This window comes from Octopus bimaculoides, chromosome 4 (genome assembly GCF_046866305.1).
Source record: "Octopus bimaculoides isolate indiv1 chromosome 4, ASM4686630v1, whole genome shotgun sequence".
NCBI lineage: Eukaryota > Metazoa > Mollusca > Cephalopoda > Octopoda > Octopodidae > Octopus > Octopus bimaculoides.
In genome coordinates, this window is record NC_142931.1 from 103,000,175 (window position 1) to 103,019,646 (window position 19,472).

General features: G+C 32.9%; 1 protein-coding gene across 4 annotated transcripts in view; it reads left to right on the top strand.

Moving 5' to 3' along the window:
• The window catches only part of LOC106878788 (heterogeneous nuclear ribonucleoprotein R), a 52,023-nt gene extending 48,025 nt beyond the window's left edge, over positions 1-3,998 (top strand). For all 4 annotated transcript variants that reach the window (XM_089351119.1, XM_089351117.1, XM_089351120.1 and 1 more), the window contains 3 exons: positions 2,178-2,299; positions 3,017-3,138; positions 3,516-3,998. In XM_089351119.1, the coding sequence (XP_089207245.1) occupies positions 2,178-2,299; positions 3,017-3,138; positions 3,516-3,854 (583 nt within the window). In that variant the 3' untranslated portion in view covers positions 3,855-3,998. The remainder of the gene's footprint in view (positions 1-2,177; positions 2,300-3,016; positions 3,139-3,515) is intronic.
• The last annotated feature ends 15,474 nt before the right edge of the window (positions 3,999-19,472 follow it).

Sequence of the window (19,472 nt, forward strand, 5' to 3'; positions counted from 1 at the left end):
GGTATATAAAGTTTCCATAAGATTATTGCATATGGGTTTATTGAAGATTGGAGTAACCTAAAAACAGTATATTGAAAGTTTTTATATGTTCATGTGTGTATTTTCTTCCAGCATCCTCTATATTTGGCTTATCTCAGTATAATCTTTGATTAATTTGCATGCAATAATCTCAGTGCTATGTGGTAGTGAGACATGTGCCCTGATGCAGAGGACATGTAAAGACTAGAGGAATGAAGTTAGTATGCTCCCTTTGATGAGCAATATCAGTGTACATGAGCAACAAAGAGAAAAGTTAGGCACAAGAGTCATTAGATGCAATGTACAACAGAGAAAACTGCACTGGTTTGGTCATGTGATGCATATGGACGTGCGCAGTTGAATACAGAAGTGCTGATCACGTAGTGCAAGAGGTATTGAAGGCTGATCTCAAAACACTGAGCCTTGTGAAGGAAATGACAAAGGATTGAGAGATCTAGTGCCTTGCTGTACGCATGAAAACCCATCGACTGGAGCAGAATTGATATCCTAAAACCACCTTGGTAATGCTTGTCTGTGAAGGGCTCTCTCCCATTCCCACCTGCATCCTCTCTGCCTCATCAACCATTTCCCTCCTCATTTCATCCCCTAATACCCATCACTTCTCTATTACCTGAGAGCAGAATAGGCACTTACATCACTCCACCCCACTAGCTTTCTCAGTTATTTTCCTTGCCCCACCCCAAACCACTTCCATTTCTCATTATTTTCCCCTGCCTGCCTGCTGTCTCCACGAATCACCTCCTTTCTATGTCTTCTCTCCAGTGTGTGGTTAACATCTTATCTGCTATCACCCTCAATGCCCTTGAATGTCTATCGCCCCCACCCCACCTTTCCTATTTTTCACTCCTGATGATGACCTCTACTCTGCCCATTTACCCATTCCAAATCTCTGTATCACCTTACTTATTCTCACTACCCCCAATGTCCAGACACATCTCTACTACCATTTCTCACTATTGTTCTCTTTGTTATTACACTCTGACTCACCTGCTCTCTAACTCATTTGCCTTTCTTTTCCAACTGGAATATCCATGTATCTACTTTTCAGCAAAACACATATCCTTGTTCCTGTATATCTTTAACCATTTAACATTCAGCTTATTCTGTAAAATGTAATCCTTATTTGTTCATATTGTTATGAATTAATTATGCATTATTTTGCAGCTTCAAGATTTCAATGATATTATTGTTTATTTTTACAATGACATTGTAGGGTAGATTTGAGAGGCTGGATCTGGCCAGTTGGAACATAAAACAGGTAGATTTTGGCCAGATGTGGCTGGTTTAAATGCTAATGAGTTGATCTCTCGTCAACTGGCACAAAGCCCTCTCCTTCCCAATTGAGGGGGTTTTTGTCTGGCAAGGTACTTGGCGACCCTGTCAGTACTGATGCCATGTAAAAAGCATATATATCAGTCTGGTGTAGTCATAATGAATAACTGGTGCAGTACAAAGGTGATAGAGTGAATAAGTAAATGTAGACATGGCTCTGGAGTGAAAAAGTTCACTTCCCAAACGTGGTTTCAAGTTCTGTCCCACTGTGTGACATCTTGGTCAAGTGCCTTCTACTATAGCCCCTGGCCAGCAAAGACTTGTGAGTGGATTTGATTGACAGAAACTGAAAGAAACCTATTGCACGCATATACCTGTACATATCTGTGTGAGTGTGTCTTCATGTTTATTCACCACTATCACTACTTGACAATGAGTGTTTGTTTATATCCCTGTAACTTAGTGTTTCAGCAATAAGTACTGAGGTCAACCCTTCAAGGCAAGGCCACAGACCAGTGACTGAAACAAATAAAGCAGAAATAGATATATTTATAGGTTTGTTATTGTGCCTCTTCATCATAATATGGTGTGGTAGTCATAAATATCACCATCATATAAGTGGTGTTATTCATTTCTAATCTTACATGAAAATGTCCAGTTATGGAGTAATACAGGGTGAAGTTTTAATGAAGTATTGCTACCATCTCATGGAAATTAGAGTATTTGCTGTGGTTTTTATTGCATCCAATTTATTTTCCTTTTATTTCATGTTAAGTTTAAAACTTATTTGAGAGCATTGGAGTGAAAAATGTTAACAGTTCTTCTTCATATGTTGTTGTTATGCATCTCGTGTTTATTTACTGTAGATATGACGACTACTGGTGCATGCCACCAGGACGCATGCCACCACCTCCTCCTCCACCACTTTCTGGACGTGGCATGAGGCGACCACCTCCCCCACCCCCTCCTCCTGCCAGGGGTGGTTATGGTGAGTACTTGCACGCATATGTTTGTTTGCATGATATATTTATTTGTGAGTGTTGTTGTTTAGCTAAAAGCCAGGTTTAACCAGCAGATCTATAATCAAAAACATTCTAGCTGTGACTACTGTCTTCTTTCAGACTTGGTGAAACCAATGATTAAATTATCCAATGTGTTCTTCATTTTTTCTTAATATGGTAGGGCATGATTTGAGGGACACTTAACTGCTATTTCTAGCAAGTTAACTAACTTCATTAAAGTTACCTTGTTGGTTTGCTGCATGTGTGTATATGTGGAAATAGTTTGTGTCTGAAATCCATTTCGGTTTAATTCGCACGTGAATATTCCAAGCAGTTTACATTAGAGATTAAAGAAACTGTGTGTTGTCTTAAAATTAAAATAAACAGGTATCTTATTTGGTCGTGTGCTACATGGTCGATATATTTAAAAATAACATTGCTTGGCTGGTTTTACTTCGCTACATAATTGGAAACAGAATATTGTCTTTTTATCTGTGAGTGTGTAAGAAATTGCTCACTTTATTATTGATTTTCTCTGGGTGCTGTTTAATGGTGTTTTCCCTCAGCACTTTCTGTTTCTTTTGTCACGAAATTCATCTAAAAATATTTTAGTGTCTACTTAATTATTCATTTGACTTAATTAAAACCACTTCCACGTTGAAACACTGATGTTTTTCTAATGCATTTTGTTTATTTACCTACAGATCCTTACTATGATGACTATTACCCATATCCTGAAGAATATGATTATTACGGAGCATATGCTCCTCCACCACCTCCTGGACCACTTCGAGGTCGTGGAAGAGGTGGAGCACTGCCACCACCTGTAAGTGAAAGCTTATTGTCTGTCCTGATTTAAACATCATTCCTTTGCTTAATGTGATTCAATTCACCATAAACTCACACTCCTAACAGCTATATTTCCAAAGAGAGGAAATTAATCACTCTCAGTATAATAGGATTTATTCTCTATCTCTGCTTCATTACTTTAGTTAGTTGTTCGTTTGTGTTTTGCGATGATGTGGTTCTTGTGATGAGGAAGAAGGTAGTTATTTAATTAGTTGGGATTTTTTTTTTTTTTTTTTTTTTTTTTTTTTTTTTTTGAAGCATCAAGAACAGAATTTATTAAAATTAAAATACATTCTCTTATTTAAAACTGTTTTTCTCGATAAATTTTCCTTTTTCTCTTTTTCTAATTTTCAGCCTGTTCGAGGGCGTGGTGCTCCTCCCTTCCGTGCAGCAAGGGGTGGCATCCCTGTGGGCAGAGGAACCAGAGGGAGCAACCGTGCAGGTCGAGGTGGTGTACCTGCTCGTGGAGCACGAGGTGGAGGTAGTGCAACACAGAAAGCGGTCCGAGGAGGCAAGCGGAAAGCTGGTACGGACTTTAGCCAAGGCCAGTCAAAGCGAAGAGTGGTATCAGATAATTGGGGAGCTCAGCCTATTGCTCAGCAGCCACTAGACCAGTCCAATTATGGTACTGGATCTGGTTACACGGGCAATGATGCACAATGGTATCAGGATTCTTATGGTGGAAACTGGTAGATGGCTTTATCGGCAGCAATGTCTCTTTTTTTTTGTTTTTTAACAAAAGCAAAAGAAAAAAAATCTTCCATTTCTTTGAAGCAAACTCTCCAAAAATTCCAAAAAAAGAAAAAAAATTGAAAATAGTGAAACTGATTTTTTTTTAATTTAATTTTTACGTATACATTTATCTATACCTATCTGTCTATCTATCTATTCATCTATATATATATATTATATATATATATATATATATATATATATATATATATATATATATATATATATATATATATATACATACATACATGTATGTATATGTATATTTTAAATATTTTCGTCTTAAGTTCTCCTTTTTAACAATAGTTCAATCATTGGAATTCATATTAATTGTACATCAAAAAAATCATGAGTGAGCTGAAATTGTCCTGCACCCCCCCCCCCCCCTTACTATTCACCTCTGTCTAAATTCTTCATTTGATTTTTTTGATTTTCCCAACGATGGTAAAGTATGTTGAGCTCATCATGATGTCATTTCTCTGAACAGATTTTTAAAACATAATGGAGATCAATTCGGTTCATTTGTTTGAGAAAAATGTTTCCCTATTGTTTGGATCTAAAATTTGGTTTCCACCATATATGTGTGTGTGTGTGTGTGTGTATGTATGTATGTATGTATGTGTATATATATATATATATGCATGCACACACACACACACACACACATGCATGCACACATATCTATGTGTGTATGTAGTAAAGTTCAAAGTCTGCCACCCTTAACAATGTTTTAAAATATATATACTGTTTGTGTGTATATATGTGTGTGTGTCTGTGTGTGTATATATATATATATATTATATGTATGTATTATGTATGTTATGTATGTATGTATACACATACACATATATTATATGCATACCATTTGGCATTTAACAAAAATATATAAGACAAATGAAAAAACTACAGCAAAAAAAAAATGAACTTGGCTTTTTCTGTTAAATAGCCTGCCATAAAAAAAAATATAAATCATAGCAGAAAAAAAGAAAAATATGGAAACAAATCAGAAACCAAAGCAAAAAAAAAAATTTTATTAACATAAGAAAGAAAAAAAAAAACTAAAGTGGTATTTCATATATATATATAGTGACCAAAATTTGTACAAAATTCAAATTGTAAGATTTTAGACATTATTTTTTAAATAGTTATCTAAATTTTTTTTTTTTTTGTTTGATCATTTTTGTGGGTTTCTTTTTCCTAATCTTGCATTATTCATCTTTGAGCTATATTATTTGGTCTTGGATGATCTTTTCTTGTCCTCCCCTCCACCTGACCTCACCTCATTCCGTTTAAGTAACAAACTCCAGGTCCAACACCAGCCCTCTCCCCTGTTTCTTTTTTTTCCTCTTTGTAATCCTTGTTGAGAAAACATTTTAACTTGAGATCAATGTATCGTGCTTTTAGTTTAATTTCTTTTCTTTTTCTATTCTTGACATTTTTTGGCCTCCTTTCTTTTGAAATAACTTCTGTTTTTGTGTTGTTTCTTTGTTTTCTTCAAATTTTACAATTACAAGACTTTATAATTTATTTTAATGACTGATGTACACATACAGACACTTAGACGTGTGTATGTATGTATGTATATATGTGCATACACACGCACGCACATACATATACATACAATACATTTCTTGAAAATTTAATGCTTTTTAATGGTGTTTTCCCCCCCTCAAACGTATACAGTCACTTAATATCATACACTCTTTGACTGACATGTACATGATAACCTACTCTAACTGGTGGTGGTGGTGGTGGTTCCAGTTGTAAAAGTTGTATGCATGCTGGCAGACATGATAAAGGTGATTATTATTGTTAAAGTTGTCTATAGATCACATGCCAGCACTACCACCATGTGCAGTCTTTGAGAATTTTTGACTTCTCCTCAGCTTTGTCCCCTCTGAGTTATTTCTGTTAATCTATGTATTTTTCCCTGGCCACTGATACTATTAAGATGTTTAATCTCAGCAGAGTTTAGCTTCCTCTTCACTTTATATTTTGAATATTTTGTGTGTGTGCGTGTGTAGATATATGGCTGAGTGAGATTTTAATTGTTTTTATATCTATGTAACAGATGTTTCAATGTATTACTATAGTTTGTGTCCCTTTTTGTATTGTTGTTGTTTAGGCCCAGGTCAGCCCTGAATTAGCAGACATGTCCATTCTGTCTTATCCAGACAGTGTTTAGAGGACAACATTGCCCAATGTGTCTGTTTCTTGTTTAGCAGACTGTGGTTTGAGGGAGATTTGGCTGCTATTTCTGGCAGGTTTGAGTGACCATGTAGCGGCTCCTTCATTGGATTGTCTTCATGTTTGTTGATCCTTTATCGAAGTAGTTTTAACATATCATTTTTGTGGTGTTTCAGTTTTGAGTTGATTGTTAGGTTTCTTGTTGGTTGTATTCTCCCATAGTTTCTTGTCAGAGAAAGAAGAGCAGAATGGATGTTTATTTATTTATTTATGTATTTTTTTTTTCTTATTGTTTACATTTCTTTCTGATGTTCTACTCCAGGAAGGAATGATGCAGTACAAACAATTAAACTTATAAATATTTTATCTCACTGCACTCAACTCTTGTGTCCCTCCAAAAGAGAGAGTTGGCTAGAGATATATGTATAGACCTCAGTTTTCGTCTATTGAAAAAAAAGATGTGACAGGATTTCCTCATTTCACACACACACACATATATGTATGTCTGTATGTACAGGCATAGATAGATATTTGCATATATAACCTAAATGTGTGTCTCAGTGCCAATTTAGTTTTTCTTATTGTTGAAAGGAAGTTCCATATATATATACATATATATATATATCTCATCTTGAACATTAGTTACTATATTGCTTCTATAACTCATTATTCCCATCACTTACTCCTACATAACATTAATGAAACTTCCATCTTTTTATCATTCTCTCAAATTTTCTACTCCCCACCTGTAAAAAGACACAAAAAAAGAACAATGCAGTCTTCATTTAAAAAAAAATAGATTAAATATAATAGAGTAAGTGTGAGAGAGGGAGAGAGAGAAAGAGAACAATTTGCTGTATATTCACTTTATATCGGCCATTTATAATCACAGCAGGCCAACAAAGTTTATGTTGTGTCCACCTCCTTGCTGAAGTATTGACTTCCACTTAAACTGAATTGTGTCCATAATCAAACCATGTAACATCTCTCACTAGCTCTTTTCACATAGCTTCTATTAACCCTATAGCTTAAAGTGTGAAGTTAAGTCTGCAGAAATATAGGGATGCTTACCTCTTAATCTCATCATCCATTCTTTTGTTGTTATATGTTTCTATTGGTGCCCCTTGAAAGAACTACTGGGTTACTTCACCAAATATTTCACTACTTCTCGTAGCTATTAACATATAAACTTCTATTTTTCTCCTTATATTTTGGTTGAAATTCCTACTCGTATTATTTCTGCTAAAATTCTTCTTTCTATGTTGTATTCCACTCATCCTTAATACTCATTTAGTTAAGTGGGTTTCTATTAAATTTTTAAGAATATGTCTATCTTCTATATTGTATCTCCTTTCTCATTCATTTGAAGCAGTTTCTAGTTTTCTCTTTACATGTGTAAATATTTTATCACATTCAATCTCACCAACCTTGGTGGACTTGCATAGGGCATGAATACTGTCTGTCTCTCTCTCTCTCTCAAAAATATACTTGTGTGTGTATTGATGTTCTTGTGGAAACATTACATTTTGAATAATGGGAGAGAAAGATTGAAGTAAAAAACAGGAAGGTAACTGCTTTAACTGTTGGCCAAAAATTGAACATTGATACTGCTGAGGGTCAGAGGTTATTGCATTGGTTTTGGTTTCACTTGAATTAAACTTACATTTGTGTGTATCCAAACTGAGCCTGGCTCTACATTACACCACACACCATAATTTTGTATAATATATATTCTAAGCAATATATATTATTTAATTCATCTAATCTAGTTGTCTGTTACTGTGGAGTTTCACAGATGCCTATCTGGTTCATCACATAACTTATACAGCTTATTCTGTTCATTGAGTCAACTAGGTATTGGAGATCCTCCGGAGTACTGGACAATGGATCAACTGAATTGTGTAATTATACTCAACCATGGTATTGAGTGCTTTCCTCCTCTTTTTTTAACACCAGCAGATGAATATGTGTGTGTGTGTGTGTACCATTGGCCTGTTACTCTGAAGTTTCCACAATGTACTGCCACTTCTTCAGACAAGTTAGACAGGTCATGGGATTTCGTTTGCAATTATTTCCACTTTCAAAATAGATTGAAAGACAAATGAAAGAGAACTCCATACTTACGTACAGTACATTTTTAGTGTGTACTTAGTTCAGACTGCTTTGCATTTCATTATTCATTTCTAGGGGTAATCCTGAGATGAGGGTGGGTGGCTGGTGGCAATAACACAGGCATGATTAGTCTGTAGAACAGTAATGTGTGTGTGTATTTTGGTTTAAATAAGATTATGTAAAGTATATGTGGTTATGCTTGTTTGTTATACATACATAGTGGTCTAGATAAGATAATTGTCTGAGTTGAATTATTTTGTGGTAGTTCTTAATAGCATGTCTCTCTCTCAACTAATTAATTCATTAACATGTTTAAGTGATCTGTAGAAATTATGTCGGATAAGAAGTACCCCCAACATTTATGCCTATGTAACATAACTAAGTTGCTGATTTTCTTTTATTATTAATATTTAGCTAGCATAGAGTGGCGAGCTGGCAGAATTGTTAGCACACGGTAAAATGCTTAGCGATATTTCATCCATCTTGACATTCTGGGTTCATATGCCACTGAAGTCAATGTAACTGACTTAGCCCCTCCCCGAAATTGCTGGCCTTGTGCCAAAATTTTTAATAAATACTTAGCTAGTATATTAAATTTCTTTTTAATGGTTGAGAAAAATAATATAGAATCCTGAACATGATTATTTCTATTGCCACACATTTCCTTCTCTTTTACAGTTTATCGCAATCTTATAATTTAATGATGGAGAATCTTTTAGTTCTAGAATGAAGTGCAGTAGAGTTTAGCCCTCTCTGTTCCAAGTTCAAAGTCAACTTTGCCTTTCATCCTTCTGGGCTCAATTTAATATTTCTGTAAAACATGTGAATAGTATTATAATGGAAGTCAAACACATAGGTGATAATCTGACACAGTTAACAGGCTTTTTTCTGGAAAAGTAGTGATTACTGTTGTTATTTTTAGCAAGTTCTCTATATTAGTCAGTATTGTTGAAATAGGTAATTTATAGACAATGAGGTGGTCATTATATATAATAGGGTTTTTAGTGTGGTTACTAAACTTTCGATGTCCTCACCTGTTAGGTTTTCGCATTTTTCTTCAATGTCCAACACTTAATGTTGGTGTCATCCAATATGTGATACTAGGATATTAACTAAATACTAAAGCTATAATATTTCCTGTTGACCTTATGAAAATATATCCTTTAGATATGCTTATGTATTAGCTACATGTTACCCCTGGTCAAGCAGATTTATGATCAAAAGCTTTCCAGCTCACTACCAGCCTGCCTTTTTCTTCAAACAGCTATATTGGGGATTATATTTTCCACTGTCCCCTCCCTGTTTTAAGACAGTAGGGTATGATTTAAGAGTGGTTTAGCAGCTGTTTCCAACAGGTCTAATCACTATATAAAGTTCCCTCAGTTCACACATATTCATCATATTATTTTTTATTATGTATATGTTAGGTACAGGCATGGCCATGTGGTTAAAACGCTCACTTTAGAACTTCATACTGTTCTGGGTTCAATCCTATTGCATGGTCAACCATCTTTTGCTGTAACCTTAGGCTGAGCAATAGTTTGTGAGTAGAATTGGTAGCTTGTCATGTGTATATGTAAATAAATATATATATATATATATGTGCGTGTTGCTTAGGCATTGCAAGACCAACAGCCTGGTGTAGAACTCAATATATGTATGTTTGAGAATGAAGTGTTGGCTGAGTGTTGAGTGGTAATAAGAGAGAGGGATGACAAAGGAACCTCATTAGCTTATAGCTGTTTCTACTATAAGATGCAGTGGACTCAATGCTGAATGCCTGAATAACACCTTATAGCTTCATTGGAGCCTTGATTATGAAGTCATACATTATATAGATATAGATATATATATGAAGTTTTTGCTCTTTCTTTTCTAGGCAGCAAGTAGAGCATTGGTAATGTCACACATGACTTGCAGTCATCTTGTCTATTGCTTGAACAGCTACAGCTGATTCCATGGAAGATTGCTGTATTCAAATTGCTTGGGTACTAGCATGAAACCATGGCATGGAGGAAGTAGCTACAGGTACTAAGTAATATATATTACGTGTGTATCTGGATTTATGTTTATTGGTAGTGGGTCAAACGTATAGTTTAATGATACTCAATGTAAATACTGAGTTCAATAAGATCGATGAGAGAAGTCCTTTAGGCTGGTGCCCTGTATGGCTACAGCATAATGACCAACTACTAAGACAAATTAAGTGTAGTTCACCTAACTGTAAATAGATAGATCTTTGCTGTAAATAGGAGGAACACTGCTTAAACAGACGAGTCATTTTTACCAGCTTACTATAAGGCTGAACTCAAATGTTTTCCTATTGGCTATATATTGGCAAAGCTTCTACTTTAATTCTGCTCAGTCTATTCTATGAATGCGCATGTTGTATTTGTTACTGTACACACACACATGTGGTCATTTCACTCATTCCATCTGTTAAGATATGTAAATTAGTAATGATAATAATGATAATATGGAAATAACCATTATAGTTGTGTTTTTGATAAAAAAATTTTATGAATGTTTTGTGATATGGACTTATGAGATGTTAGCTGGTACCATCTAAAACTAACAGTCAAAAACCACTTCACTCTCCATGATAATCTACTTCACAATCTACAATTGTGGTCAACCTCTGTTAACATCAGAAACACACCATTAACAATTCTCTATACAACATATACAAATCATTACATTAAAAAAAAAAAAAATTTTTTTCTTCTTCCTTCTGTATCTCTAATTATCTTTTGATGAATAATCAAAACGAAGTATTTCATAATCTCATTGCATTCAGTTCCTAATTTCTGGACAATTTTTATAATTCATTACCTCTACTTCACGTCCCCATCCCCACCCTCTCCCTCTAATGATGCTATCAAATATCATAATAAAAAAAAAAAATGTTTGATTGATGAGCTGAGAAGAAATGAAATGTATTTGTAGTTGCTTGTAGAATTTTGCATGTGTTTGTGAGGGAGTAAGAGAGAGATATTTCAAGCTACAGCTACTTTTAATAATAATAATAATGATAATATTAATCATCTATGTACAAGTTTAGTCACTTTTTAACCCCCAAAACCCAATTATAGTCCTAGAGCTGTGTTGACCTGCACGCTACATAACCTATCAGTTTTATTTCATTTTCATTCTTTTGTTTTTATTTACTGAACCTCCTCTTTCTCTGATATTTCTCCCCCTCCTCTTCTTCATAATAATAATAATTATTATTATTATCTCTGTTGTTCGGAATCCTGCCTCCTTTCACACATTATTAGTTAGTGGCACCCCAGTTATTCTCCTCCTGTATTGACACTACTATAAAACCTGTACAGATTTTTTTTTTCAGTTCTATTATGCTGGCATATATATATATCTCCTGATTCTTCATTCTTCTCCATTTTCTATTCATATTTCAAAGAAAACTTAAATATTTATTCTGGTTTCAGAAAACTGATCATTTTGAAATATATTTTATACCAAATTATGAAAAGAAAAAAAAAAGAGAAAAGAAAAAATATCAAAAACCAACAAACTTTAATTATAGTTCTCATTTTGTCATTTAGTTATTAAAATATATACATATATATATATATGCAAATAATGTGTGTGTGTATATATGTACATATATATTATATCTATATATATATATATATATTTATATATAATATATATATATGTCTGTATATTATATATATCTATATATTTTACATATATCTATATATATATACACCCTGTAATGTTCATTTACTTTTTGGCTCATTAAAAAATATATAATAAAATAAAAATAAAAAAAAACTTTTTAAACTTTGTCAATTAGTTTAAAGTGGAATTTTCTGGCAAACTTTGCTATATAATTCTAGATAATATATCTCTATTACATGCATTCTGAGAGGCATGTTCTTGTTATGTTATCATTCAGAAAACTCAGGCACTTATCTACTCTCTCTCACACACACACACACTTACAGCAAGAGTAGTGTGCTGCTTTCAAAATTAATGACATAAATAGAAATAAACAAATCTGCTCAAATTCAATTATTTTTTCGCTATTGTTTATTTATTCCCCTCAAAATTTGCCCATTTTTTAAAAAATTCATTTTCGTTTTTTTTGTAACTCTCTTTTGGCACAGTTATTGGCAAACACTAACCCAGTCAAGAAATAATCTATTCTTTTTTTTGTCTTGTCAGTTGTAATTAATCTCTTGAACAATTTACTTTAAATGGTTGGTTGCCAATGTATATATTATTATTATTATTATTATTAATTAATTAATTAATTTTAATAAATTTACATTTTCATATGTTGACACAAACCATCACTCAGGATTGTAAGAAAAATGTTTAAAGAAATTTAATACTTCAAAAATTAAATTATTATTTTCTTCCTATCAAGAGCAAGACAGTTTGTTCCCTTTTGATTAAATAAATTAAAATTGAGTTTTAAAAAAAAAAACAAATCTTTTATCCTAATCTTCCACTATACATGTGTATGATTGCATAAATTTGAAATGAAGCAAAAATATTTCTCATTCTATCCTAATAACAGAATGTTTTTTTTTTCATTTTTGACATTACATATCTAAAACTGTATAAATATAAGTTGTCTATATAATATATTTCTTTTCCTTCACTACCAAAAGTGCCTTCTTGAAAAAACATCAACATTTTAAATGTAGAAAATTCCTTGAAGTATTTCTTTAGAAGGAAGAAGAATCATATATTTTATCTCCTAGTTATTCATCAGTGTGTGTATGTACATGTGTGTGTGTGTGTATATTTATCATATAGGTCTTATTTTCATCTTTATATCTATATAGGGTGCTCATATCCTTTCTCAATGTCTTGCAAATAACTAAATCCAATGTAAACTACCATCCCACTAATTATTCTTTTGAATTAATCTTACTCTTTCTTCACCTTCTACTCCTCTTTTGTTTTCTACAATATGATGTCACACAGTTTTTACCATTTCCCATCAGTCTGTGACACTAACTCTCTCCTATTTTCTATCTTCACATCTTTGAAATAGTTTATTGTAACCTTCCTGCTTGCAAAATACTAAGTTGTTGACTGTGGAACTGACATTCAAGAACTAAATCCCTCCATATTTTGCGACACATCTATCTCAGGGAAATTTCTAAAGATCATGTCTTCTTCCATGTATCTTTCTAGAAAAACAAAAAAAGAGCCACAATTATTTAATTCTAGTTCTTTATGTTTCACTGCCAATCTTGAAGTGGATAGTTGAACTAATAACCTCTATCACTATTATTTCCCCCAACCTCCATCCATCTTTCTATTATTCCATTTTGCTATCATATCTAAAATTCGTTTCCGGAAATTTCTCTCCTCTCCATTATTATTTTCAATGAATCTTCATATGAACCAATGTATTAGTACCTTGGCAAGAATATCACTTTGGAATGTATCTCTTTTAATATTCTGAGTTCAAATCCTGCTTTGGTTGACTTTACTTTTCATCCTTCCAGGAATGATAAAAGAAATACAGAGATCAAACTGAAAAATTATGCCCCCCTCCTCCTTTCTCCACAAAAAAGAGAAAAAATAAAAGTAAAATATTGAGACTTTGCACTCGTGTCAGAAGCTATTATGGAGACCTGAGTTCATATCCCACAGCTGCCAGAGTTTATATAAAGAGCAAGCAGTAGATTGGCAGGATCTTAGAGCATCAGACAAAAATATCCTGCAGCGTTTGTTCTTGCTCTTTACGCTCAGAGTTCACATCTTAATAAGGCCAACTTTGCCTTTCATCCCTCCGGGGGTCGATAAAGTAAAGTACCAGTAAAGTACTGGGGTCATTTTGACTAACCCTTCCTCCAAATGTTTGATTTTGTGACTATGTTAGATATAATTATTATCATTACATCAGTTAAATTGCAATTATTTTACTATTTTTACTGTTTTTTATTTTAATTTGTGCTTTTGTTGTGTTTGTTGTTTTTTCACACATCTTTTTTTTTAAAGTTTATATACATATATATATGTTTTTTCTTTAATTTTATGTCAGTATAATTGTTTTGGTGTAACATTTTGTTTTCTTGAGACTGCTTTTCAATAATGAGGCAACAGAGATTGCTGATGCTTTTAGGTTTCTCTCTGTTCTAAGATCTTAACCCTCAGGTTACTTACAGCATAAGCAGCTTCTCAGAAATCTCATCTATCTTGCCAGAACTAAATTCAAACTCAAAATCTGACTGTTCAGGAATATTACCAATATTTATGGTAATTTTTGGTAGACTGATTAAAAATGGAAATTGATAATTTACATTCCAAGGCTGTTCAAGAGAAATATTTAAGCAATTATTTTGTATTCACAATTACACATACCTTCCTCAGGGTTAAGATTCTTAAACCAGCACACTCAGAAGTTTTTGTTACTTGCTTATATCTATATATATATAATTTTTTTACTTTCAAGTGTGACTTTTTTCAGTTTTCATTTTTACTGCTTCCTTTTGTTTTCTTGTAATATATTCTCTCCTAAATCTTTCCACTCATTTTATATAAATACTTGCATATTTGCATATATAAATGTAGTTATTTCTTTTATTAGAAAGGGACTCGCTAAAGGTACACTTCAGAATTTTCTCTTACCATAAATAATATGTTTTAGTTAGAGGATGGGGATCTTGAAATTAATTATACAAATTTTCTGTTTATATATATATATTTATATAATCTGAAGTAAAACAAAAATGGTAGATAAAGCAAGCAATTATATATATAACAAAAGCTTAGTATATTTTTCCAGCTACCCCATGAGTGAAGACTTTTCACTGCATATTTTTATTTATTCATCTTAAATCAGGACCAGAGACCATTATGGCCTTTCTTACTGCAAGTCAGCCAAAATGATATAGAAAATGAAGACTTGTCTTTCATAATATTTATTTTGAAAAAAGTTGTTGGTAATGATATTATTAAGTATCTTCTAATTAATCATAATGAACCTACAAATGTTTTGCAACTGATTCCCACACTCAGCCCCTCTAGATGTGCACATTGTGATATCCAGCATGTTAGTCAGAATCCAACTTCAGTGGGTTGGCTGTGATCATGACAGAGCATGCTTTTATGTAAAACTTAGTGTCTGTTGTTTCTATTTTAAAGGTTATTTATTTAAGAGTTTATTAGATATATTTGTGGCTGGCTATTACTTTAAACAATCAGATGGAATATTTAGAACTTCCATCACTATTATTTGTAGAACTCACAATGTAGTTGTAGTAATTTTGATAAATGGATAGGCCTTCTGATCTTAAATTAACTTATACTTCTAGAGTGATACTGATGACAATTGTTAAGTAACAAGATTGCATTCCATTATTTCAACTGATCAAAATTTATCCGGTGTTGTATAGTCCTGGGCTAGCCCTATTCTAACATATCTCTGCACTGATAACCCATATATTTTTGTTTCCAGATACCATATAAGACATTATTCACTGCTCTTATTTTAAAATGGTTGGGATATGATTATGAGGAAAGATTTGGCTGTTATTTCTAGCAATTCTAGTGACCACATATGGGCTACTTTCCTCATTCATAACTTGAGAGATTATATGGCTGAAGGAACTCCTAACACTTCTGTTATAAATTGGTTATATTTGGAGACGCTATTGAACATGATGCCTTAACTTTCTGTAACCATATCACTGATGAAACACTGCCTACTTGTTTTAATTAATAATTAATAACTTGGCGGGATCTCAGAAAATAAACTCTTTGTTATTAATCTGCTGTTTAGAATATAGAATGTCCTTATAAGTTTTTTTAAATTTATATCTAAACATGATGAAGTTTTGGGGATATAGATATGAAAAAGATTACCTTTCACATTTTAAATATGTGAATTTACTATTGTCAACATTCTTTTGGAAAGAATATTTAATGCAGGTAACTGAAATTGTTAAACTGTCATGAGTTAGTCATCAATTATTTTATTTTGAACAATGAAAAACAAAAACGATTTTTGTAATATTTCCATCTGTTCAAATCAAGACTGAATTATGTAAAATATAGTTCCAAGTATTTTGTGATAGTTGTATTGAAATATTAATTACTTAGTATGCGCTATATGAGCAGTAGTTTAAGGGCAGCAAGCTAGCAGAATCGTTTAGCATGCCAAGCAAAATGCTTAGCAGCATTTCATCCATTTTTACATTCTGAGTTCAAATTCCATCAAGGTTGACTTTGTTTTTATCATTTTGGGGTTGATAAAATGAGTATCATTTGAGCACTGGGGTCGATGTAATCAAATTACTCCTTCCCCTGAAATTGTTGGCCTTGTGCCAAAATTTAAAACCTATGTGAGTTAGTAGTTACTGTACTATAACAGTTCCAATAAGGTTTTAGACTAAGATATTGTTTGAGAAGGTGGTTGAGGTTCTAAACTATCAGTTAAATCGTGTTTCATTGCATGTCATCATAGTTAGCATCTCTTCAATTCAGTGCTGTTTCTCTGTGTGTAACTAATCAATGCTGTATAGGTGTCAGCACCTATACAAAGATGGTAAGTAAATTATTTCTGAGAATTTCATTAACTTCAGCCAAAATTATTGTTGAAAATGCATGTTATGCTTTTCATTTTGTGTCTTTTTGTTTTTATTTTACTTCTTTATGCATATGTTTTGTTTTCTTTAGTTTTTAATGCTTTTGTTGCTCTCTTCATTTTTTTCTTAATGTTTTACTGCAGATGATCGACGTTCTATGTAGATAGATTGTTGTTCTGTAATACTTTGTGTTTGAAATATAGTTTTGGTGCGATACATGAAGCAGAAATCTTTTCTTGTTTTAGTAAAATGACAACAGAATATCCAAGACATTGTATGTTGTATCTCAAGTCTCAAAATGTGCATAACTTAATTGTTTTGATACATCAGCTGTTTATACAAAGATGACCAGCCCTGGATGATGACAATGATGATAGATTTATTTTATAAATTTGCTTTGGGATATTTATAGTTGGCATCTTCAGATTTTGGAATTATCAAAACTATTACATTATATTTAACTGGACCTCATTCCATCATATCTTTAAAGAATCACCATTCCTATGAGCTGTCTCACTTGCTGAGATTTTCTGTTAACTTTAATGGAGCTTTTTATACATACATTTTTATAATGCATTGTTTGTATGCTTAGATTGGACGTCTACCCTATGGCCTTATATAAGAAGAGTTCATAAAATGTTGATCATTGAGGAGTGGGGAGTCTTAATTTTTCGAGCTCTTATTCTTTGACTGAAAGTAAATCTTTAACAGTGATGGTGTTTCTTTTGTTTCCTACCACAATGAAATATTTGAATTAAATTGACTACCCACAGGCCTGAACTATACTAATGTACAAAATGAGGCATTCACTTCTATTGAATCTCTAAAATGTCATTAAAAAAAAAGTGACAGACTTTTGTTTGCTAAAAATATCTATTGTAGTACATTGTATTGTTCCTCCAATGAAAATTAGATCAAGAGAATGATTAGCATTTTTTACTCATCAATAATTTACAAGATTCTTCTGTAGACCTATGTTATTTTTGGAAAGCTGCTGACTTTAATTATCTCCACAATGGTAATTGAGCAAGAAAATAATCAGTCTGCTTGCAGATCTGCATTTCGTTATTGCTACAAGATATTTCCAGAAGAAAGTGTTGCTGCTAAATGTACTTTACACAATTTCAGTTATAAATTCATTTGACAGCCTCCAAATTATCGAATCATTTCTTAGTATTTGTTAACGTTTGAGGAAAATTTCAGTAAAATGTGGTAAGTAATAAAGAGAATCATTTTGCCATTTTTGCCATTATCTGTTTCTCAAAGTAGCTCACCACACTTGGTCCGATGTTAAACTATCTGAGACTTTTCTAGCTAAATGTTTACTGATAATAACATTTTCAAGAATCCTGTTCTTTGTTTTGGCATAAATTGGCATGGTGTTGAACTAGAGATTTATTAACCTCAACGTTGTTGAAATTGCAGAGTGCCATCAAGGTGTTCAGTGCTGACCTTGGCTTGAAGGTACCATTTTGGAACTGTTCATAAAACGGTAAGGCCCCTGATCAATGACTAATACACTACTACTACTACTACAAAAGCTGATATCCTTATTAAGAACATGTTGGAAACAGATGAGAAAGAGAGTTTGCTGCTGCTGCTGCTACCACACAAGCCTGCTTTCACAGTTTACACTGAAATCATTAAATTAGTCGATACAGCAACCTGCTGGATAGTGTTAGCCGGATGAAGACTTCAGTATAGCTAGCTTTATAGATGTTTAAAGTATACAAGAAGTTATTGCTGTATCTTGTGAAGATAAGAGAAGAAAAACTAAAGTGACAGAGTTTACTTTAAATGAAAAAAAAAAAGTATTTTCTGATAGTTTCCCACTCATGCAGTGTGTAAAAGTATTACAAGATACCTGTATATAGTGTGATGCAGTGTATTCTTTCACAATGCTCATCTATTTAATTGGCTATAGGATTCTTGAGGTAAGTTTCTTTTTATTTCTACTCGGCCTTTTTTCCCATCCTCCCCACTCGGTTTGTATGTTAATAAAATAATTACCTTTCGAAATGGTCTTGTGTGTTAGTTTATATCAACTGAAATACTTTTAATTTCAGCGTTTTTGAGGAAAAAGAAATATAAGAGGTTTGAATATTGTAAGATAATGAAGTAAAAAAATAGATTATGAAGAAGAACTTTTTTAGTTTTAGTGGAATAGCTTGTATTTGACGCGAATGCTGGTCTGTTTTAGCTACTCACTTTCTTTATAGTTTAGTCTAAACAACGAAACTAACCTTGTACGTCATTTCGTCACAGGTAAATTATACAATTGATCACCGTTCAATTGTCACTGGACGGCGCCAGCTGACCCAGGGTAGATAACTCATAACATTTTGTTGCTATACAGCCAGTTTTTTTTCTCTTCTCTCTGTATAATAATTTAGAGGAATGGCAATTGAGGTCGTATTTCGCTGTTCCCGCAGTAATTTTTATTTACCGAGTACTTAGAACTGCAAATCAACGGAGTATATTCCCCCCTCCTCTTGAATTAGATCTAGCGTTGAAGATTAGATGAATTGAAATCAATTTTTATAAGGCAATTAGTGGCGTAAGTAAACTGAAATTGTTTCAACTGGAAAATAAATCAGTTTTGCGAATTTCATTAGCTGGAGGTTTGACTATGATGTACGAGGGTGATAGAATAGCTGCTCATTGTAACAGGTAAGATTTCAGTGTCTATAGAGGTGTGTGTGTG